The 24,126-nt window shown below is 44.0% G+C and overlaps 1 protein-coding gene across 2 annotated transcripts; it reads right to left on the bottom strand.

Annotated features, from left to right (window-relative positions):
• bicral (BICRA like chromatin remodeling complex associated protein) lies at nt 1-22,758 on the bottom strand. Of its 2 annotated transcripts, none has more exons than XM_072456607.1 (12): nt 22,632-22,758; nt 19,485-19,530; nt 17,407-17,455; nt 17,246-17,311; nt 6,495-7,520; nt 6,356-6,395; nt 6,243-6,283; nt 6,043-6,083; nt 5,801-5,946; nt 5,373-5,473; nt 5,200-5,302; nt 1-1,496 (listed from the first exon to the last, which is right to left on the bottom strand). In XM_072456607.1, the coding sequence occupies exons 1-12, from the start codon at nt 22,672-22,674 to the stop codon at nt 1,141-1,143; spliced, it is 2,058 nt and encodes a 685-aa protein (XP_072312708.1). In that variant the 5' UTR covers nt 22,675-22,758; the 3' UTR covers nt 1-1,140. The 2 variants fall into 2 exon arrangements, with proteins under 2 accessions (XP_072312708.1, XP_072312709.1); XM_072456608.1 differs by having other exon boundaries at nt 6-1,496; nt 5,379-5,473; nt 22,632-22,757.
• Between the last annotated feature and the right edge of the window lie 1,368 nt (nt 22,759-24,126).

Genomic DNA, 24,126 nt, shown 5'->3' with positions numbered 1-24,126 from the left:
CTTAGACCGCCTCAGACCGCCTCAGACCGCCTCAGATCGCCTTAGACCGCCTTAGATCGCCTTAGACCGCCTTAGACCGCCTTTAGACTATGGAACATTTCAGGCATAGCAGGCGCATCTCTTTGTGCTGCATGCTCGGCGACTCGGGCGGTTACTCGCTCGGCGACTGGATCTGAGGCGACAGGATGTCAGACTCAGAACGGCTGAAGACACGTTATCACGTTAAGGCTCGTTCAGGCTTTGGCGTCGTCAGGAGTGATCAACATTTAATTGCAGGTTTGAGCCGTAGATTGATGAATAATTAAGGCTTCTGAGCAGAATTAAGAACGATCTTTGGCCATTTTAGTGTTTGACACGTTCACTTTGCAGCTTGTTTATGATATTGTGCGTTTGGAAAAGGGAATAAACCGGCTTTAGTGTTAAAGTCACGATGAGAGTCAAAACTATAAAGAATGAAGCTAATTATTGGAGTTCGTTTGCCTTTTGTTTTCAAAGATTTCTGAGCCTGAAGTTTCCATTTAACACTTTAAAAAGTCCAATATCTAAATTCAGTTGATTTTACAAGTTTCAATTTGATTATTTCTGACTTATTTTCTCACTTTGACGTGTTTTTGTACCGAATTTAGACCAAAAGAGGAAATAAATACAGCAAACGACAGTTTCGATGCATTTACGCCAAATCATGAAATAATTAAGCGCAAAAACATTTGATTCAATCTGAAAAGTGACAATTTTGTACCGAATTTGAACCAAAAAAAGAAACAAAAACGTCTAAAAATCTAGATCTCTTGAAACGAGTAAAAACGACTCAAATTAGACCTTAAACTGCCGAACATTTCGGGCGTAATAGTCGCATCTCTTTGGGCCGCGCGCGTTCAGAGAGAAGGGCGTTCAGAGAGAAGGGCGTTCAGAGAGACGGGCGTTCAGAGAGACGGGCGTTCAGAGAGACGGGCGTTCAGAGAGACGGGCGTTCAGAGAGAAGGGCGTTCAGAGAGAAGGGCGTTCAGAGAGACGGGCGTTCAGAGAGACGGGCGTTCAGAGAGAAGGGCGTTCAGAGAGACGGGCGTTCAGAGAGACGGGCGTTCAGAGAGACGGGCGTTCAGAGAGACGGGCGTTCAGAGAGAAGGGCGTGGTCTCTCGTTAACATTCGAGGATGCTGTTGACCGCCGCCTCCAGCGCCGAGTCCGTCTCGTTTGGCGCCGCGAAGCTCGTGGCCACGTAGTGTCCGGCGGCGAAGGACGACGCTTGAAATTTGAGTTTGAGCTCGTGTTTGGGGCGTTTGTGTTGGCCCCCGTCCCCGTCCCCGCCCCCGCCCGGGTCAGAGTACGGAGGCTGCAGCGGATCTGTCCTGAGAGACGACGAGGACGAGGGCGAGGACGGCGAGCGGGCGTCCGGGAAACAGTGCTGGTGTCGGGGCGCGGGGGGCTCGGGGGGCGCGGGACCGGCGGAGAACAGGCTGGATCTGACGCCGCAGCAGAAGTCCTCCAGGAAACCGTCTGAGGAGACAAGAACAAGGGATGAATCCAACTGATGAAGGAGAAGAAGAAGAAACCATGAAACAATAACTTCAGAACCAGTTTAATTTCACAATAAAACAGGAACTTGTCCTGGAGCAACACAAACAATAAACAGCTCCAGATATTAGAAAAAGCTTCAGTTGTTTCATCTGGACTCAGTTTGAGAAAATAGACGTTTCGACTTCATCCAAGAGTCATTGTCAATAAATGAATTTAGATCGAGAACTCCGATATTAATACTGTTCTGTGGTAAGACCCACCCATTGGGAGGAGCCTCCTGAAGTAGAAAGAGTTGTTTGTTTCAACACAGAGCTCAAGGTGTGCCCACCAGCTCAGAGGGCAAGAAGAAAGAGGAAAAACATGTCCGTAATGCCCTCTCAGCCTGTGGTTACCCCGCTTGGGCTCTCAACAGAGTGAAGAGAACCAAGAAGCAGGACAAAAGGGAAAGTGAACAGAGAAGGAAGTGTTTCTGTCCCTTATGTGTCTGGCCTGTCGGAAAAACTGCAGAGAATTTTTAGACAACACGAAGTCCCTGTTTATTTTAAACCAGGAAACACTTTTAGACAAAAACTGGTTCACCCAAAGGACAAGTTGCCGACTCAAAAACAGAGCAATGTAGTTTATTCGATCCAATGCAGTGAAGAAAGCTGTAAAGAACGTTACATAGGTGAGACAAAACAGCTTCTACACAAGAGGCTTTATCAGCACAGAAGAAATACAAGTTCAGGACCTCAGAGTGCCGTGCAACTCCATCTTGAAGCCTCTAATCACTGGTTTGAAGACGGTGAGGTGAAGGTTTTAAGCAGGAGAAAAGATGGTTTGAAAGAGGAGTCAAGGAAGCTATTTTTGTTAAAAAAAAAGAAAGACCTTCTTTAAACAGAAATGGAGGGCTTAGGTTTAATCTTCCTGGTATCTATAATGGTATACTGAACCCCTGGAAAGGTAGAGGACCAGGACCAGGACATTTAGATGTCCTCAGGTCCTCAGGGTGAGCCAGGGTCTCACTAAGACAAAGGGGAGACTAAGAGTCCATTAAAGGGTTGAATAGGCTCAGTAGATACAAAGAGGGTAAGTTTCTGTTGAAACAAACAACTCGTTCCTCTTCAGGAGGCTCCTCCCAATGGGCGGGTCTTACCACAGAATAGTATAAATATGGGAGTTCTCGACCTAAATTCTCTCATTGACAATGACTCTTGGGTGAAGTCGAAACGTCTATTTTTTCTGACTGAGTCCAGATGAAACAACTGAAGCTTTTTCTACAATGGAACAATGAGGGATTACACCGACAGCTCCAGATATATAAAAAATAGACATAGACATTATATGTACATGATAAAATATATAGTGCAATAAAAAGTGACAGTGAGTGACAGTGACAGTGAGTGACAGGTGCTTAAGTGTTCATGAGGGAAAGAAACTGTTCCTGTGACGGGAGGTTCTGGTCCTGAGGGGAGTGGCCTCCTGCAGAGATGAAGTCTGCAGCCGATCACCTTCTCAGCAGAGGGCGCTGTAGTCTCTGTTTGTCCTGTCTGTGGCTCCGACGTACCACACGATGATGGAGGAGGTGATGGTGGAGGTGATGGAGGAGGTGATGGTGGGCCCCCACTTGAGGTCCTGGTGATGGTGGTGCAGAGGAAGAGGAGGAGTCTGTGATGGTGAGGGGGGCGGCGCTGGGGGGCTGTGACTTTCCTGAAGTCCACGATCATCTCCAGTGTCTTCTGGGCGTTGAACAGACTCATCCCCGTCCCAGATGAGCTCCATGAGGGTGGTGTCGTCATGGTGATGAGGGTGGTGTCGTCATGGTGATGAGGATGGTGTCGTCATGGTGATGAGGGTGGTGTCGTCATGGTGATGAGGATGGTGTCGTCATGGTGATGAGGGTGGTGTCGTCATGGTGATGAGGGTGGTGTCGTCATGGTGATGAGGGTGGTGTCGTCATGGTGATGAGGGTGGTGTCGTCATGGTGATGAGGGTGGTGTCGTCATGGTGATGAGGGTGGTGTCGTCATGGTGATGAGGGTGGTGTCGTCATGGGGATGAGGGTGGTGTCGTCATGGCGATGAGGGTGGTGTCGTCATGGCGATGAGGGTGGTGTCGTCATGGCGATGAGGGTGGTGTCGTCATGGTGATGAGGGAGGTGTCGTCATGGGGATGAGGGTGGTGTCGTCATGGTGATGAGGGTGGTGTCGTCATGGCGATGAGGGTGGTGTCGTCATGGCGATGAGGGTGGTGTCGTCATGGGGATGAGGGTGGTGTCGTCATGGTGATGAGGGTGGTGTCGTCATGGTGATGAGGGTGGTGTCGTCATGGGGATGAGGGTGGTGTCGTCATGGTGATGAGGGTGGTGTCGTCATGGCGATGAGGGTGGTGTCGTCATGGTGATGAGGGTGGTGTCGTCGTGGCTGGAGGTGCAGCAGTTTGTCACAGGGAGAAGAGAAGAGGGGAAAGTACACAGCCCTGTGGAGTTCCTGTGCTGATGGTCCCAGTGTCTGAGACATTCTTCCCCAGCCGCACACACTGACTCCATCAGGAAGTCAGTGCTCCCCCTGCAGGTGGAGTCAGGAGGAGAACTGCAGGAGGTCCATCAGGGGGTTCAGCAGGGGGGAGATGAGGGACTTGAGGTGGGGGAGGACCAGGCGCTCAAATGACTTGATGACAGACGTCAGCACCACAGGTCTGTGGTCATTAAGTCCAGTGATCCGGGGCTTCTTGGGGACAGGGACAATGATGGACGACTTGAAGCTGGGACATGGCATGACTCCAGGAGGTGTTAAAAATGCCTGTGAAGACAAGAGTCAGCTCGCCTGCACAGTGTCTTAAGGTGGAGGGAGAGACACCGTCTGGTCCAGCAGCTTTTCCAGGGTTGGATTTCCAAAATAGTCTGTTTACTTCCTGTTTACTTCCTGTTTACTTCCTGTTCCTGAACTGTGAGAGGGGGGGCGAGGGGGGAGGGGTTGTCATCTGCAGAAGGGGGGCTCTGGGCTTGTAGTTGGTCACGTAGCTCCTCCCAGTCTGTAATGTCCAAACACACACGTAGCTCCTCCTCCTCTGCCTCATTGCTCCGCCTCTCTGAAGTCCTCACTACAGGTTTACAGAGCTTCAGCCTCTGTCTGGACGTGAGGATCAGGTGAACCATGTCTGACCAGCCCAGCGTGGCTCCGCCCACGGGCGTGGAAGGCGTGGCTGTTGTGTAGCAGTGATCAGTGTGTTCTGCTCTCTGGTCGGGACTTTAATAAACGGTCTGTCTTTGGTCGTTTGTGGCTGAGTTAAAATGGCCCAGGAAAAAGGACGAGGAGTCTGGGAAGTTTTTTTTTTATATATTATATTTTTTCTATTTAATTTAGTGACATTTTTATTGAATTAATTTTTTTGTATTTTAATTTTATTCATTTTATATTTTATTCTAATTCATTTTATTTATGTTCTATTTATTTAAATTTTATAAATTTTATAAATTTTATAAATTTTATAAATTTTATAAATTTTATAAATTTTATAAATTGTATTAATTTTATTGTTATGTGTGTGTTCCATGTTACAAAAACTAATAAAAACTAATAAAAGTGAGTCGGGACAGAGTCGGGACAGAGTCGGGACAGAGCCGGGACAGAGTCGGGACAGAGTCGGGACAGAGTCGGGACAGAGTCGGGACAGAGTTGGGACGTAGGCGTGGCCGTCCTGACCTGGGTCCAGGAGCAGGGTGCGCTTGTCGTGCGTGAGGCCGCCGCGCTCCTCCTGGTTAAACGTCCGGTCGATCATCACGATCTCGGAGGACGGACTCGACCTCTGAAACGGGAAGTGACATCATGAATACGTTTGTGAAAGGCCACATCACGACGAGGATCCAGAGTTGAACCTCCACCTCGGCCTCCACCATCAGCAGCTTCCTGTACTTGTCCACCATGGCCTCAGTTCTGTTCACCACCTGAGCCGCCACCAGCTCAAACTCTTCATCCACTGAAACACAAAGCAGCTCGAATGAGGCCGAGCTTCATCGCCACCGTGTCCTCCAGCAAGACACTCCATCGGGCACTTCAAACATGGCCGTTAGCCTCGACGAGCCTTTAGCGGCTCGCGCCGTCAGTTTAGCCTTCAGTTTAGCCTTTAGCGGCTCACGCGTCGTCAGTTTAGCCTTTAGCGGCTCACAGTTTAGCCTTTAGCGGCTCACAGTTTAGCCTTTAGCGGCACATGCGTTGTCAGTTTAGCCTTTAGCGTTTCGAAACACAAACTGAACCTCCAAATTTGACATGACTTAAAAAGCAGTTGATTCTCAAAGAGCCGCACCGTGCAAGAACTCTTGGGTGCTGGGCGGGGCCCCCTGGAACACGTTGTATGGCAGCAGTCGGTTCAGGACGTCCTCGAAGGAACAGAAGCGGGACTTGTCCGGACCCAGGACTCCCAGGTGGTCTTTCCTCACCTGCTGAAGCACCCTGAGGAAACAAGAGGGACGCGGTGATGTTTGGGCGGGGCCTCTGGGCGGGGCTTTGGGGACATGTGACGAGGGAAAAGACAATATGGAAACGTACATTCCTCCTCGAGTGAGAGGCACCGGCCGCTGGAGTCCAACCTGACCACAGAGAAGACAGAGGGTTATTGTTATTGAGGGTGTGGTTCAGGGGCCCTCAGAGGAAGGGTGTGGTTCAGGGGCCCTCAGAGGGGCCCTCAGAGGAAGGGTGTGGTTCAGGGGCCCTCAGAGGGGCCCTCAGAGGAAGGGTGTGGTCCTCACCTGAGCGGTTAGCGTATCATCTACAGTGATGGTTTGTGAGGCTGAAAACACAAGTTTCAACATCGTTATAGAAACGATATCGAGTCGATAAACGATGATGATGATGACGTTACCGTGAAGGGGCGTGAGCTTCAGGGCAGAGGAGGCGGAGCTCTGGAGGAACAAGAGCAACGTCAACACAACTCAAGGACGTTAGGACCGTTGCCATAGCAATGAACTCTTTAAACAGGGGTGTGAGGGGGCGTGGCTCACCTGCTCTTGCGTCGCCGCCGGGGGCAAAGGCGACAGTGAGGCGCAGTTGGCCGTCTGCGTCACCAGGAGGCGCTGCACCGGGCTCCCGGGCACCTGGTTCTGCCCCGCCACCAGCGTGAGCCGCCCCGGGGCGGACGCGGCTTGTACGGGCGCCTGGTTCAGAACGAGCTGCCCTCCCGCCGTCGCCGTGAAGCTCTGACCGCCCACGATCTGCACGGCATTCTGCGCCGTTATTAGCGTGTTAGCGTCCGTGGGTCCGTTTTGTATTGCCGTCGCCGGCGGGGCCAACGCTAACGACCCGGGGAGGATGAACTGCCCGGGCGCCGTGGCGTTAGCTTGGTCCACACTCGACTGAACTACGATGGATCCGTTAGCGGCGGCGGCGTTAGCCTGCTGTAGACCCACGCTGTAGACCGCCTGCGCCCCCGTGTGGAGAGGCTTGGGCTGGATGGGCCTCACCAGAGCCCCGCCCGGTCCTCTCTGGATGATGATGTTCTGAAGCGGAACATTCTTAAATCCTCCGACTTGAGCTTGAGCGGTGGCGGCGGCGGCTAACGGAGGTCTGAGCACGAGCTGAGGAGTCCTTTCAAGATTACTAAGAGTCATAACTCCGCCGGTCCCTCCGAAAGACCCCAAGACTTGGATGTGTGGAGCGGAGCCGTTTTGCAACTGCGAAACTCCTTGGATGAACTGCCCGGCGGGAGTGACCACGCCCACAGCCCCGCCCATGTTCCCGGGGACGATGGAGGGAAAGGACACGGGCGGCTGCACTAAGCTGGGGGCCGGTTGGGACTCGAGCAGAGCTTCTTGGGCCAGAGTTTGCTCCGTGATGTCGGCCTCCAGGAGAGACTTCTGCAGGATGTCGAAGGGCTGGTCGTCGCCGCCGCCGCCGTCGCCATCGTCGTTGGGCGACCGCGGCGACCCTAGCTCGTCCTCGATGAATGACAGGCTGCCGGACAGAGGCTGGAGCGAAGCGTCCATGCCGAAGTCCGGGACATCTTTGAGACCGCTGGGGTTCGAGACGGGCTGCGGAGACACATGGGATCACATCGTGAAAGTCACATTGTGTAAACTTAGCGCGTTGTGTCAAAATGGGACCGCGGCGCGCTGTCTGCAGCCAGTTACAACACATTTTATCGCCGCGAACACGATGAGGTCGACCCGGCTTCACTTCTACATCTGAAGGAGCCGTTTTAAAGCAGAACCGTGAGGGTGAAAAAGACGCCACTGCGAACCGCGCGGCCCCGGGGCCTTTACGCCACGTACACGACGGCGGCGCCACAAACTCGAGAGCCGCCGGCTGACGAAACCTCCGCCGTGTGTGTCCGTCTGCTGTTCCGGGATCAGTTCTCTCGGGCGAAGCTAGTCCTTCCTAACGGTTCGTGTACGTTTGTTTACCCGTTGCTATGGTGACGTCCACAGCGTCGTGATACAGAAGAGTGATGAACTGCAGCCGGATCTAGCTGCGGTTATGAACAATTCTCACGGAACAAACGGATTTAAAGATCTACTTCACCAACCTGCCACCGAGACACAGAACGGACTGTGTATTATAGTACTCTGTGTATTGTAGTACTCTGTGTATTGTAGTACTCTGTGTATTGTAGTACTCTGTGTATTATAGTACTCTGTGTATTATAGTACTGTGTATTGTATTATAGTACTGTGTATTATAGTACTCTCTGTATTATAGTACTCTGTGCATTATAGTACTCTGTGTATTATAGTACTGTGTATTATAGTACTCTGTGTATTATAGTACTCTGTGTATTATAGTACTGTGTATTATAGTACTCTGTGTATTATAGTACTGTGTATTACAGTACTGTGTATTATAGTACTGTGTATTATAGTACTCTGTGTATTATAGTACTGTGTATTATAGTACTGTGTATTATAGTACTCTGTGTATTATAGTACTCTGTGTATTATAGTACTGTGTATTATAGTACTCTGTGTATTATAGTACTGTGTATTACAGTACTGTGTATTATAGTACTGTGTATTATAGTACTCTGTGTATTATAGTACTGTGTATTACAGTACTGTGTATTATAGTACTGTGTATTATAGTACTCTGTGTATTATAGTACTGTGTATTATAGTACTGTGTATTATAGTACTGTGTATTACAGTACTGTGTATTACAGTACAGTGTATTATAGTACTCTGTGTATTATAGTACTCTGTGTATTATAGTACTCTGTGTATTATAGTACTCTGTGTATTATAGTACTGTGTATTATAGTACTGTGTATTATAGTACTCTGTGTATTATAGTACTCTGTGTATTATAGTACTGTGTATTATAGTACTCTGTGTATTATAGTACTGTGTATTATAGTACTCTGTGTATTATAGTACTCTGTGTATTATAGTACTCTGTGTATTATAGTACTCTGTGTATTATAGTACTGTGTATTATAGTACTGTGTATTATAGTACTCTGTGTATTATAGTACTCTGTGTATTATAGTACTCTGTGTATTATAGTACTCTGTGTATTATAGTACTCTGTGTATTATAGTACTGTGTGTATTATAGTACTGTGTGTATTATAGTACTGTGTGTATTATAGTACTCTGTTTATTATAGTACTCTGTTTATTATAGTACTCTGTGTATTATAGCACTCTGTGTATTATAGCAATCTGTGTATTATAGTACTGTGTGTATTATAGTACTGTGTGTATTATAGTACTGTGTGTATTATAGTACTCTGTGTATTATAGTACTGTGTATTATAGTACTCTGTGTATTATAGTACTCTGTGTATTATAGTAATCTGTGAATTATAGTACTCTGTGTATTATAATACTGTGTATTATAGTACTCTGTGTATTATAGTACTCTGTGTATTATAGTACTCTGTGTATTGTAGTACTCTGTGTATTGTAGTACTCTGTGTATTGTAGTACTCTGTATTATAGTACTCTGTGTATTATAGTACTCTGTGTATTATAGTACTCTGTGTATTATAGTACTGTGTGTATTATAGTACTGTGTGTATTATAGTACTGTGTGTATTATAGTACTGTGTATTATAGTACTGTGTATTATAGTACTCTGTGTATTATAGTACTCTGTGTATTATAGTACTCTGTGTATTATAGTACTCTGTGTATTATAATACTGTGTATTATAGTACTCTGTGTATTATAGTACTCTGTGTATTATAGTACTGTGTATTATAGTACTGTGTATTATAGTACTCTGTGTATTATAGTACTCTGTGTATTATAGTACTCTGTGTATTATAGTACTGTGTATTATAGTACTGTGTATTATAGTACTCTGTGTATTATAGTACTCTGTGTATTATAGTACTCTGTGTATTATAGTACTCTGTGTATTATAGTACTCTGTGTATTATAGTACTGTGTATTATAGTAATCTGTGTATTATAGTACTCTGTGTATTATAGCACTCTGTGTATTATAGTACTGTGTATTACAGTACTGTGTATTATAGTACTGTGTATTATAGTACTGTGTATTATAGTACTCTGTGTATTATAGTACTCTGTGTATTATAGTACTCTGTGTATTATAGTACTCTGTGTATTATAGTACTGTGTATTATAGTACTGTGTATTATAGTACTGTGTATTATAGTACTCTGTGTATTATAGTACTCTGTGTATTATAGTACTGTGTATTATAGTACTCTGTGTATTATAGTACTGTGTATTATAGTACTCTGTGTATTATAGTACTCTGTGTATTATAGTACTGTGTATTATAGTACTGTGTATTATAGTACTGTGTGTATTATAGTACTGTGTGTATTATAGTACTGTGTATTATAGTACTCTGTGTATTATAGTACTCTGTGTATTATAGTACTGTGTGTATTATAGTACTGTGTGTATTATAGTACTCTGTGTATTATAGTACTGTGTGTATTATAGTACTCTGTGTATTATAGTACTCTGTGTATTATAGTACTGTGTGTATTATAGTACTCTGTGTATTATAGTACTCTGTGTATTATAGTACTCTGTGTATTATAGTACTGTGTGTATTATAGTACTCTGTGTATTATAGTACTCTGTGTATTATAGTACTGTGTATTATAGTACTGTGTATTATAGTACTGTGTATTATAGTACTGTGTGTATTATAGTACTGTGTGTATTATAGTACTGTGTGTATTATAGTACTCTGTGTATTATAGTACTCTGTTTATTATAGTACTCTGTGTATTATAGTACTCTGTGTATTATAGTACTCTGTGTATTAAAGTACTGTGTATTATAGTACTGTGTATTATAGTACTGTGTATTATAGTACTGTGTATTATAGTACTCTGTGTATTATAGTACTCTGTGTATTATAGTACTCTGTGTATTATAGTACTCTGTGTATAATAGTACCGTGTGTATTATAGTACTCTGTGTATTATAGTACTCTGTGTATTATAGTACTCTGTGTATTATAGTACTGTGTATTATAGTACTCTGTGTATTATAGTACTCTGTGTATTATAGTACTGTGTATTATAGTACTGTGTATTATAGTACTCTGTGTATTATAGTACTCTGTGTATTATAGTACTCTGTGTATTATAGTACTCTGTGTATTATAGTACTCTGTGTATTATAGTACTCTGTGTATTATAGTACTGTGTATTATAGTACTGTGTATTATAGTACTGTGTATTATAGTACTCTGTGTATTATAGTACTCTGTGTATTATAGTACTGTGTGTATTATAGTACTCTGTGTATTATAGTACTCTGTTTATTATAGTACTCTGTGTATTATAGTACTCTGTGTATTATAGTACTCTGTGTATTATAATACTGTGTATTATAGTACTCTGTGTATTATAGTACTCTGTGTATTATAGTACTGTGTATTATAGTACTGTGTATTATAGTACTCTGTGTATTATAGTACTCTGTGTATTATAGTACTGTGTATTATAGTACTCTGTGTATTATAGTACTGTGTATTATAGTACTCTGTGTATTATAGTACTCTGTGTATTATAGTACTGTGTATTATAGTACTGTGTATTATAGTACTGTGTATTATAGTACTCTGTGTATTATAGTACTCTGTGTATTATAGTACTGTGTGTATTATAGTACTGTGTGTATTATAGTACTCTGTGTATTATAGTACTGTGTATTATAGTACTGTGTATTATAGTACTCTGTGTATTATAGTACTCTGTGTATTATAGTACTGTGTATTATAGTACTCTGTGTATTATAGTACTGTGTATTATAGTACTCTGTGTATTATAGTACTCTGTGTATTATAGTACTGTGTATTATAGTACTGTGTATTAATAGTACTGTGTGTATTATAGTACTGTGTGTATTATAGTACTCTGTGTATTATAGTACAGTGTGTATTATAGTACTGTGTGTATTATAGTACTGTGTATTATAGTACTGTGTGTATTATAGTACTGTGTGTATTATAGTACTGTGTGTATTATAGTACTCTGTGTATTATAGTACAGTGTGTATTATAGTACTGTGTGTATTATAGTACTGTGTGTATTATAGTACTGTGTATTATAGTACTGTGTGTATTATAGTACTCTGTGTATTATAGTACTCTGTGTATTATAGTACTCTGTGTATTATAGTACTCTGTGTATTATAGTACTCTGTGTATTATAGTACTCTCTGTATTATAGTACTGTGTGTATTATAGTACTCTGTGTATTATAGTGCTCTGTGTATTATAGTACTCTGTGTATTATAGTGCTCTGTGTATTATAGTGCTCTGTGTATTATAGTGCTCTGTGTATTATAGTACTCTGTGTATTATAGTACTCTGTGTATTATAGTGCTCTGTGTATTATAGTGCTCTGTGTATTATAGTGCTCTGTGTATTATAGTACTCTGTGTATTATAGTACTGTGTGTATTATAGTACTCTGTGTATTATAGTACTGTGTGTATTATAGTACTCTGTGTATTATAGTACTGTGTGTATTATAGTACTCTGTGTATTATAGTACTGTGTGTATTATAGTACTGTGTGTATTATAGTACTGTGTGTATTATAGTACTGTGTATTATAGTGCTCTGTGTATTATAGTGCTCTGTGTATTATAGTACTCTGTGTATTATAGTACTCTGTGTATTATAGTGCTCTGTGTATTATAGTGCTCTGTGTATTATAGTGCTCTGTGTATTATAGTGCTCTGTGTATTATAGTGCTCTGTGTATTATAGTACTCTGTGTATTATAGTACTCTGTGTATTATAGTACTGTGTGTATTATAGTACTGTGTATTATAGTACTCTGTGTATTATAGTACTCTGTGTATTATAGTACTGTGTGTATTATAGTACTGTGTGTATTATAGTACTGTGTGTATTATAGTACTCTGTGTATTATAGTACTGTGTGTATTATAGTACTGTGTGTATTATAGTACTGTGTGTATTATAGTGCTCTGTGTATTATAGTGCTCTGTGTTTTATAGTGCTCTGTGTATTATAGTACTCTGTGTATTATAGTGCTCTGTGTATTATAGTGCTCTGTGTATTATAGTACTCTGTGTATTATAGTGCTCTGTGTATTATAGTGCTCTGTGTATTATAGTGCTCTGTGTATTATAGTACTCTGTGTATTATAGTGCTCTGTGTATTATAGTGCTCTGTGTATTATAGTACTCTGTGTATTATAGTACTCTGTGTATTATAGTACTCTGTGTATTATAGTACTCTGTGTATTATAGTACAGTGTGTATTATAGTACTGTGTGTGTATTATAGTACTGTGTATTATAGTACTGTGTGTATTATAGTACTGTGTGTATTATAGTACTCTGTGTATTATAGTACAGTGTGTATTATAGTACTGTGTGTATTATAGTACTGTGTGTATTATAGTACTGTGTGTATTATAGTACTGTGTGTATTATAGTACTGTGTGTATTATAGTACTCTGTGTATTATAGTACTGTGTGTATTATAGTACTGTGTGTATTATAGTACAGTGTGTATTATAGTACTGTGTGTATTATAGTACTGTGTATTATAGTACTGTGTGTATTATAGTACTGTGTGTATTATAGTACTGTGTGTATTATAGTACTGTGTGTATTATAGTACTCTGTGTATTATAGTACTGTGTGTATTATAGTACTGTGTGTATTATAGTACTGTGTGTATTATAGTACTGTGTGTATTATAGTACTGTGTGTATTATAGTGCTCTGTGTATTATAGTACTGTGTGTATTATAGTACTCTGTGTATTATAGTGCTCTGTGTATTATAGTACTCTGTGTATTATAGTGCTCTGTGTATTATAGTACTCTGTGTATTATAGTACTGTGTGTATTATAGTACTGTGTGTATTATAGTACTGTGTGTATTATAGTACTCTGTGTATTATAGTACTGTGTGTATTATAGTACTGTGTGTATTATAGTACTGTGTGTATTATAGTGCTCTGTGTATTATAGTGCTCTGTGTTTTATAGTGCTCTGTGTATTATAGTACTCTGTGTATTATAGTGCTCTGTGTATTATAGTGCTCTGTGTATTATAGTACTCTGTGTATTATAGTGCTCTGTGTATTATAGTGCTCTGTGTATTATAGTGCTCTGTGTATTATAGTACTCTGTGTATTATAGTGCTCTGTGTATTATAGTGCTCTGTGTATTATAGTACTCTGTGTATTATAGTACTCTGTGTATTATAGTACTCTGTGTATTATAGTACTCTGTGTATTATAGTACAGTGTGTATTATAGTACTGTGTGTGTATTATAGTACTGTGTATTATAGTACTGTGTGTATTATAGTACTGTGTGTATTATAGTACTCTGTGTATTATAGTACAGTGTGTATTATAGTACTGTGTGTATTATAGTACTGTGTATTATAGTACTGTGTGTATTATAGTACTGTGTGTATTATAGTACTGTGTGTATTATAGTACTCTGTGTATTATAGTACTGTGTGTATTATAGTACTGTGTGTATTATAGTACAGTGTGTATTATAGTACTGTGTGTATTATAGTACTGTGTATTATAGTACTGTGTGTATTATAGTACTGTGTGTATTATAGTACTGTGTGTATTATAGTACTGTGTGTATTATAGTACTCTGTGTATTATAGTACTGTGTGTATTATAGTACTGTGTGTATTATAGTACTGTGTGTATTATAGTACTGTGTGTATTATAGTACTGTGTGTATTATAGTACTGTGTGTATTATAGTGCTCTGTGTATTATAGTACTGTGTGTATTATAGTACTCTGTGTATTATAGTGCTCTGTGTATTATAGTACTCTGTGTATTATAGTGCTCTGTGTATTATAGTGCTATGTGTATTATAGTGCTCTGTGTATTATAGTGCTCTGTGTATTATAGTACTCTGTGTATTATAGTGCTCTGTGTATTATAGTGCTCTGTGTATTATAGTGCTCTGTGTATTATAGTACTCTGTGTATTATAGTACTCTGTGTATTATAGTGCTCTGTGTATTATAGTACTCTGTGTATTATAGTGCTCTGTGTATTATAGTACTCTGTGTATTATAGTGCTCTGTGTATTATAGTACTCTGTGTATTATAGTACTGTGTGTATTATAGTACTGTGTGTATTATAGTACTGTGTGTATTATAGTACTCTGTGTATTATAGTACTGTGTGTATTATAGTACTGTGTGTATTATAGTACTGTGTGTATTATAGTGCTCTGTGTATTATAGTGCTCTGTGTTTTATAGTGCTCTGTGTATTATAGTACTCTGTGTATTATAGTGCTCTGTGTATTATAGTGCTCTGTGTATTATAGTACTCTGTGTATTATAGTGCTCTGTGTATTATAGTGCTCTGTGTATTATAGTGCTCTGTGTATTATAGTACTCTGTGTATTATAGTGCTCTGTGTATTATAGTGCTCTGTGTATTATAGTACTCTGTGTATTATAGTACTCTGTGTATTATAGTACTCTGTGTATTATAGTACTCTGTGTATTATAGTACAGTGTGTATTATAGTACTGTGTGTGTATTATAGTACTGTGTATTATAGTACTGTGTGTATTATAGTACTGTGTGTATTATAGTACTCTGTGTATTATAGTACAGTGTGTATTATAGTACTGTGTGTATTATAGTACTGTGTATTATAGTACTGTGTGTATTATAGTACTGTGTGTATTATAGTACTGTGTGTATTATAGTACTCTGTGTATTATAGTACTGTGTGTATTATAGTACTGTGTGTATTATAGTACAGTGTGTATTATAGTACTGTGTGTATTATAGTACTGTGTATTATAGTACTGTGTGTATTATAGTACTGTGTGTATTATAGTACTGTGTGTATTATAGTACTGTGTGTATTATAGTACTCTGTGTATTATAGTACTGTGTGTATTATAGTACTGTGTGTATTATAGTACTGTGTGTATTATAGTACTGTGTGTATTATAGTACTGTGTGTATTATAGTACTGTGTGTATTATAGTGCTCTGTGTATTATAGTACTGTGTGTATTATAGTACTCTGTGTATTATAGTGCTCTGTGTATTATAGTACTCTGTGTATTATAGTGCTCTGTGTATTATAGTGCTATGTGTATTATAGTGCTCTGTGTATTATAGTGCTCTGTGTATTATAGTACTCTGTGTATTATAGTGCTCTGTGTATTATAGTGCTCTGTGTATTATAGTGCTCTGTGTATTATAGTACTCTGTGTATTATAGTACTCTGTGTATTATAGTGCTCTGTGTATTATAGTACTCTGTGTATTATAGTGCTCTGTGTATTATAGTACTCTGTGTATTATAGTGCTCTGTGTATTATAGTGCTATGTGTATTATAGTGCTCTGTGTATTATAGTGCTCTGTGTATTATAGTACTCTGTGTATTATAGTGCTCTGTGTATTATAGTGCTCTGTGTATTATAGTACTCTGTGTATTATAGTACTCTGTGTATTATAGTACTCTGTGTATTATAGTGCTCTGTGTATTATAGTGCTCTGTGTATTATAGTACTCTGTGTATTATAGTGCTCTGTGTATTATAGTACTCTGTGTATTATAGTACTCTGTGTATTATAGTGCTCTGTGTATTATAGTACTCTGTGTATTATAGTACTCTGTGTATTATAGTGCTCTGTGTATTATAGTACTCTGTGTATTATAGTTCTCTGTGTATTATAGTACTCTGTGTATTATAGTGCTCTGTGTATTATAGTGCTCTGTGTATTATAGTACTCTGTGTATTATAGTGCTCTGTGTATTATAGTACTCTGTGTATTATAGTACTCTGTGTATTATAGTGCTCTGTGTATTATAGTACTCTGTGTATTATAGTACTCTGTGTATTATAGTGCTCTGTGTATTATAGTACTCTGTGTATTATAGTACTCTGTGTATTATAGTACTCTGTGTATTATAGTGCTCTGTGTATTATAGTGCTCTGTGTATTATAGTACTCTGTGTATTATAGTGCTCTGTGTATTATAGTGCTCTGTGTATTATAGTGCTCTGTGTATTATAGTGCTCTGTGTATTATAGTACTCTGTGTATTATAGTGCTCTGTGTTCTTTTTAAACGGTTTGATACGACTTTCTCCACATATTCGTCTCGATTATAATCCTTGACGTGTGCTTAAGCGCTTGTCGCGACTTTCAGAGGCTAACGCAAACAACAGCTAGCACGCTAACGGCGCGCTTCCCGTTGCATAATTCGAGGGAGACGGCGCACGGGGGCCTCGTTTTGACCCCCGGCCATTTTGAACTCAAACATTTCACTGCAAATACGAACCGTGTCCGCGGAGAAGAAGGAGCTGTCGGAGCCGTACGCGGCGTTGGTCACATCGTCCTCGCCGATCTGAAAAGGGACGCCGTCGAGAAAGGACATCGGACACAGGTCAGAGACACGACAGCGACAAACGCGGTGGGACGAGCGCCGAGCGGTGTACTCACGGATTTGCTGTTGCTGCCGTGGAGATAGTCGTTCAGCGCGTCGACGTCCCTGTCAGGGCAAAAGGAAAACGTTCAGGAACAAGAGCATATTTACGGATTCCCCGCCCAGTTTTCGTACGCCGCGGCGTCGCGTTGTTGCATTCTGCCGCTTAAATAAAACGAACGGGAATTAAGCCCTTTGTTAGGTTTGGGCACTTTTCCTCCCTATTGGTTATAATAATATTTTGTCGGTTCAGTTTTTGTCTAATGATCTGTTTAGTTTTGTTATTAGATTGGCTCCCGGCCGCGGGCCGCGCCCTGGAGCCTTTAAATGGAGACCGGATGGGCTCATGGCTCGCTCTCAGCTCGGCTCCGCCCATCCCGCTACGGTCCCGCTTCGCTGACGCACTCGGCTCGCCTGCTCCCAGCTGGCTCTCACTAGCAGTAGCACTAGCCTGTTTTGTTTGGCCTGGTGGGACCGGTCGTCCCATTTTCGCTTTTGTTTGGGGCTAGATTGGGGGTTTGGTGTGTCGTATGTTTGTGCTTTAGGTCGAGGTGTCGGCACCGGCTTCGACGGCCCTATACGGGGCTGGCCCGGTGTCGCTCCTATTTTATTTCTGTTTGGCTGGCCCACCAGGTCCACCTTTCGTTTTATAACTTTGGGGTGATTTTTATGGCACGGGGGTTCGAAATTTGGCATTTATATTTGGCGAAAACCTAATAAACTTGTTTAAACTTGTTTCCGTGTCCGTTTAAATATGTTAAACCTCTCTTCGGGGTCATAACACCCTTAAAGCGAATGAGCCCGGACTGTAAAAACACCGAGGAGCACCGCCCTGACGCCGTTCACGGGGCTCGATGGCGTCGCACATGAACATTATTTTGTGTTTTTATTACTATTTATATATATATTTATTTTTTTTACATCAAATTTTTTCGGACATTGGAAATTATTTCTTTTGACAAAAATATTCATTGTTTATAAATACCATTACTTTTTTTTTTATTTGATGGAAAATAAAATACAAAGTCAAAATAAATTAAATTCGATGTAAAAAAAAAATATAGTAATAAAAAATAACTATAATAACGATTTTTTTTACATACATTTTTTTCTGATATTGAAATTTAAAAAATTGACATCGAATCCAGTAAAAATATTCATTGTATATATTTACGATTACTTTTTTCTAAAATTCAATGTAAAATAAAATACAAAGTCAAAATAAATCAAATTCGATGTCAAAAAATTTCGATGTAAAAAAAAACAATTTGTAATAAAAACACAAAACTATTTACGATCTTATCAAACCTTTTGTTTATTAAGGCCAAACTAACTTAACTTTTCATATTTTGAATTCATAAAAATGGGATTTGTTGGTGCAAGCTCCACCTTCTTTGAGCGTAAACAAAACATATTCCTTCCTGTTTCCACGCGGCAAACTCAAGAATAAAATAAGCTATTGTACAATAAATGAAGTGAATTATGACACATTCTATCAATTTCCATATTTTTAATGTTAATATTAGTTTGTTTGTTAATTTAATTAAAATATTCTACTTTAGTGTAAAAAAGGCGATTATATTTTAAGCGGCGTTTCTAGTGTTTCTATTTTAAATTATTTGTTTGTAAAATGTGATCTCGACTTATGAAGAGTCAGAATCGATTAAATTGGAAGAGGACAAAAGGGGAGGGATTAAATCTGTATATTCTCTGTATATTGAGATATATTATGTACTTTAAGTTTTGTTCTGGCAGGAAAAAAAAGATTACCGTATTTTCCGGACTATAAGTCGCACCTTTTTTCATAGTTTTGGCCGAGGTGCGACTTATACTTATATTTATACTTATACTCCAGAGCGACTTATACTTATATTTATACTTACATACTTATACTCCGGAGAGACTTATACTTATTTTATACTTGTACTCCAGAGCGACTTATATTTATACTTATACTCCAGAGCGACTTATACTTATTTTATACTTGTACTCCAGAGCGACTTATATTTATACTTATACTTATACTCCAGAGCGACTTATACTTCTATTTATACTTCTATAACAAACATTTTGAACAGGGTGAAACCCGCGTTACCCCAGAATGTCCAGCAGCTGGCGATCGTCCTCATCGTCCATGACATCTGCGGCGCAAAGAGCAGAGCGTTCATGAGACACAAACACAGCACGTGGTCAGGAAATAATGCCGTTTATTACGTGTAACCACGGAAACCAGCTGGAGCAAGTCGCCCAACGGACCCAACGCCTCACGTTATCACGCCGTTTGTCGAAGGTTTCCGGAGGTTATTATTATTGTAGGACTGGTGGCGTGTAGTGCAGGTGGCGTGTAGTGGCGTGTAGGACTGGTGGCGTGTAGGGCTGGTGGCGTGTAGGGCTGGTGGCGTGTAGGGCTGGTGGCGTGTAGGAGGTGGTGGCGTGTAGGACTGGTGGCGTGTAGGAGGTGGTGGCGTGTAGGGCTGGTGGCGTGTAGGAGCTGGTGGCGTGTAGGACTGGTGGTGGCGTGTAGGGCTGGTGGTGGCGTGTAGGGCTGGTGGTGGCGTGTAGGGGGTGGTGGCGTGTAGGACTGGTGGCGTGTAGTGGCGTGTAGGAGGTGGCGTGTAGGGCTGGTGGCGTGTAGGGCTGGTGGCGTGTAGGACTGGTGGCGTGTAGGACTGGTGGCGTGTAGGGCTGGTGGTGGCGTGTAGGGCTGGTGGCGTGTAGTGCAGGTGGCGTGTAGTGGCGTGTAGGACTGGTGGCGTGTAGGACTGGTGGCGTGTAGGACTGGTGGCGTGTAGGGCTGGTGGCGTGTAGGAGGTGGTGGCGTGTAGGACTGGTGGCGTGTAGGAGGTGGTGGCGTGTAGGGCTGGTGGCGTGTAGGAGCTGGTGGCGTGTAGGACTGGTGGTGGCGTGTAGGGCTGGTGGTGGCGTGTAGGGCTGGTGGTGGCGTGTAGGGGGTGGTGGCGTGTAGGACTGGTGGCGTGTAGTGGCGTGTAGGAGGTGGCGTGTAGGGCTGGTGGCGTGTAGGGCTGGTGGCGTGTAGGACTGGTGGCGTGTAGGACTGGTGGCGTGTAGGGCTGGTGGTGGCGTGTAGGGCTGGTGGCGTGTAGGGCTGGTGGCGTGTAGGAGGTGGCGTGTAGGGCTGGTGGCGTGTAGGACTGGTGGCGTGTAGGACTGGTGGCGTGTAGGGCTGGTGGCGTGTAGGGCTGGTGGCGTGTAGGGCTGGGGGCGTGTAGGGCTGGTGGCGTGTAGGACTGGTGGCGTGTAGGGCTGGTGGCGTGTAGGACTGGTGGCGTGTAGGGCTGGGGGCGTGTAGGAGGTGGCGTGTAGGGCTGGTGGCGTGTAGGACTGGTGGCGTGTAGGGCTGGTGGCGTGTAGGACTGGTGGCGTGTAGGGCTGGGGGCGTGTAGGGCTGGTGGCGTGTAGGACTGGTGGCGTGTAGGACTGGTGGCGTGTAGTGGCGTGTAGGAGGTGGCGTGTAGGACTGGTGGCGTGTAGGGCTGGTGGCGTGTAGGGCTGGTGGTGTGTAGGGCTGGTGGCGTGTAGGAGGTGGCGTGTAGGGCTGGTGGCGTGTAGTGGCGTGTAGGAGGTGGCGTGTAGGACTGGTGGCGTGTAGTGGCGTGTAGGAGGTGGCGTGTAGGACTGGTGGCGTGTAGGGCTGGTGGCGTGTAGGGCTGGTGGCGTGTAGGGCTGGTGGCGTGTAGTGGCGTGTAGGAGGTGGCGTGTAGGGCTGGTGGCGTGTAGTGGCGTGTAGGAGGTGGCGTGTAGGACTGGTGGCGTGTAGGAGGTGGCGTGTAGGGCTGGTGGCGTGTAGGAGGTGGCGTGTAGGGCTGGTGGCGTGTAGTGGCGTGTAGGAGGTGGCGTGTAGGACTGGTGGCGTGTAGTGGCGTGTAGGAGGTGGCGTGTAGGACTGGTGGCGTGTAGGAGGTGGCGTGTAGGGGCTGGTGGCGTGTAGGGCTGGTGGCGTGTAGGAGGTGGCGTGTAGGCCTCAGTCTGGGCGCGGTGCAGCACGCTGCAGAGCGATGTGTTGAGTCGTGAGCGGGAGAAGACGTGGAATTAGCTCCACGATCGTCTGACGGCGCCGCTTGTTTTACGACTGCGTTGCTCCAAAATGGAGGTGGAGGCCGTCTTTAGAGCTCGGCCACGTCCTCCATGTTTGCCTCAGAGGACACAGGAGGACAAAGGAGGACAAAGGAGGACAGGGACGGCAGCCGCTCGGGCGCTTCTGCAGTTAGTGTGGATTTAACGCGTTCAGAGCCTTAATCTGGGTGTTGGAGGATTTAGAGGTTTTCGGGTCGTTTTGCTGCAGTATTTGGTGTTGAACGTGAAGCAATAACGTGCTTCAGTTGGATTCAGACATTTCACACGAAACCGTTGGTGGCCGTTATTGTGTTGCGTCGATTTGGGGGGAAAATAAAGAGTTGAAACTGGTTAAAAGGCGGATTATAGTCAAATAACCGCGGTTTTCGCAAACATTGTCGATGTACTTAGTGGAAAACAGTTCAAACAAAGGTAAAGTCGTGTTAAATCAAACCGTCCTTGATTTAAGTGCTTTTTTTTAACGTTTTCGAGCCGACCTAGCATAAGCACGTCGAAAAAACGACACGCTAATCCCCGTAAAAGGCTTTAATCTGTCATGTTTTAACTCGGTGCTCGGTTAAAACACGGGAAACGCCCGGTTTGCGCCGTTTTACTCCGACAAAAACGGTCAGAACGTAGAGTTTGTTGCGCCCTGCGCCGCGAGCCCCGGTGCTCCGCCGCGAGAACGGCTCGTAAAACGTCAGGTTCGGTCTCGTTCGGGTCCCGCCGCGGCCCGGGCTCTCCCGCCGCCGCCGCCGCCGCCGCCATGTCGGACGTGGATTCCGACGGTGGATCGCGGCGGAAAAACGAGCGACGGCCATAAATATTCCTCCCGGTCTCGCCGCGGGGCCACGGGGCCGCCGGGGCCACGGGGCGAGCGCGGCGCGGCGCACGGTCGCGTCTCACTGCGCTTGAAACCCAATATCTGCTGCATTTGGCAACTTTTAATTCCGTTCTTCCCCCTCCTCCCGCGCGCACTCCTCCTTCCCGCTCCCTCTCCCGCACGCGGGGCTTTTCTCGCCGCTCCCGCGCCGTCCCGGGCACATTTTGCTCTGCTTCCCGCCCTGAAGCACGGGACGCGGAGGCACGCGGGAGGAGGCAGGAGCGGCGCGGGCTTTTTCCGTGAAATTTTTATCACTAAATTAGAATTCAGTCGAAGGCGACTCACCGTCTGAAAAAGCGCCGCCGCGTCCACGGGGTTTCCCAGCCATGAGCGCACGGGCTGCCGGGGGAGCGCGGCGCAAACGCTCCGCGGACGCGCACAAAGTTCACCGTCAAAAACCGCCAAAACACGGCCATAACGCGCCTTTACACGCGGTTTATCACGATTTTATATTCGTGTTTGTTTCCGGGGGCATGTTGTTGTTGTTTGTTTGTTTGTTTGTGGGAGGGGTTACGCTTATGTGGTGTTATTCCACCGCCAGCAGCAGAGGGCGGGGCTTCAGTTTAGGCCACACCTTAAAAGTTCAGGTATGAAACTTTAGAACTACGTTTGAAAATGGACAAATTTGACTTTGTCTTTATTATTATTTATTTATCTTACGCCCCTGCTTCATTTTTTGCCTTGTTTGTTGTTTTATGTTTTAAATTTTGAAACATTGAAAAAAATCACAAATGTGTCACTTATGCAAAACTCTACGTTCACGAGCTTTAGCAATCCCGGAAAAGTCCCGTTTACACCTACCCCTTATGCCCTCCCACTGACTGTGATGTTCATAACACACTGTTCACACACCTTTCCCCTTTAAACCTAAACATGCAAATGTGAATGATTTAGGTTATATAAAAGTAGTATTAAAATGAACCATCGCCCTGTGGAACCATCGCCCTTTAGAACCATCGCCCTGTGGAACCATCGCCCTTTAGAACCATCGCCCTGTGGAACCATCGCCCTGTGGAACCATCGCCCTGCGCAACCATCGCCCTGTGGAACCATCGCCCTTTAGAACCATCGCCCTTTAGAACCATCGCCCTTTAGAACCATCGCCCTGTGGAACCATCGCCCTGTGGAACCATCGCCCTGTGGAACCATCGCCCTGTGGAACCATCGCCCCGTGGAACCATCCCCCCGTGGAACCATCGCCCCGTGGAACCATCGCCCCGTGGAACCATTGCCCTGTGGAACCATCGCCCTGTGGAACCATCGCCCTGTGGAACCATCGCCCTGTGGAACCATCGCCCCGTGGAACCATTGCCCTGTGGAACCATCGCCCCGTGGAACCATTGCCCTGTGGAACCATCGCCCTGTGGAACCATCGCCCTGTGGAACCATCGCCCTGTGGAACCATCGCCCCGTGGAACCATCCCCCCGTGGAACCATCGCCCCGTGGAACCATCGCCCCGTGGAACCATTGCCCTGTGGAACCATCGCCCTGTGGAACCATCGCCCTGTGGAACCATCGCCCTGTGGAACCATCGCCCCGTGGAACCATTGCCCTGTGGAACCATCGCCCCGTGGAACCATTGCCCTGTGGAACCATCGCCCCGTGGAACCATCGCCCTGTGGAACCATTGCCCTGTGGAACCATCGCCCTTTAGAACCATCGCCCTGTGGAACCATCGCCCTGTGGAACCATCGCCCCGTGGAACCATCCCCCCGTGGAACCATCGCCCCGTGGAACCATCGCCCCGTGGAACCATCGCCCTGTGGAACCATCGCCCTG

This window comes from Eucyclogobius newberryi, unplaced genomic scaffold (assembly GCF_026437365.1).
Source record: "Eucyclogobius newberryi isolate DKJ021-1_F unplaced genomic scaffold, fEucNew1.0.hap1 SCAF_20, whole genome shotgun sequence".
Classification (NCBI taxonomy): Eukaryota; Metazoa; Chordata; class Actinopteri; order Gobiiformes; family Gobiidae; genus Eucyclogobius; species Eucyclogobius newberryi.
The sequence above is the reverse complement of the archived record's forward strand: the minus strand, read 5'-3'. Positions and strand labels throughout refer to the sequence as shown.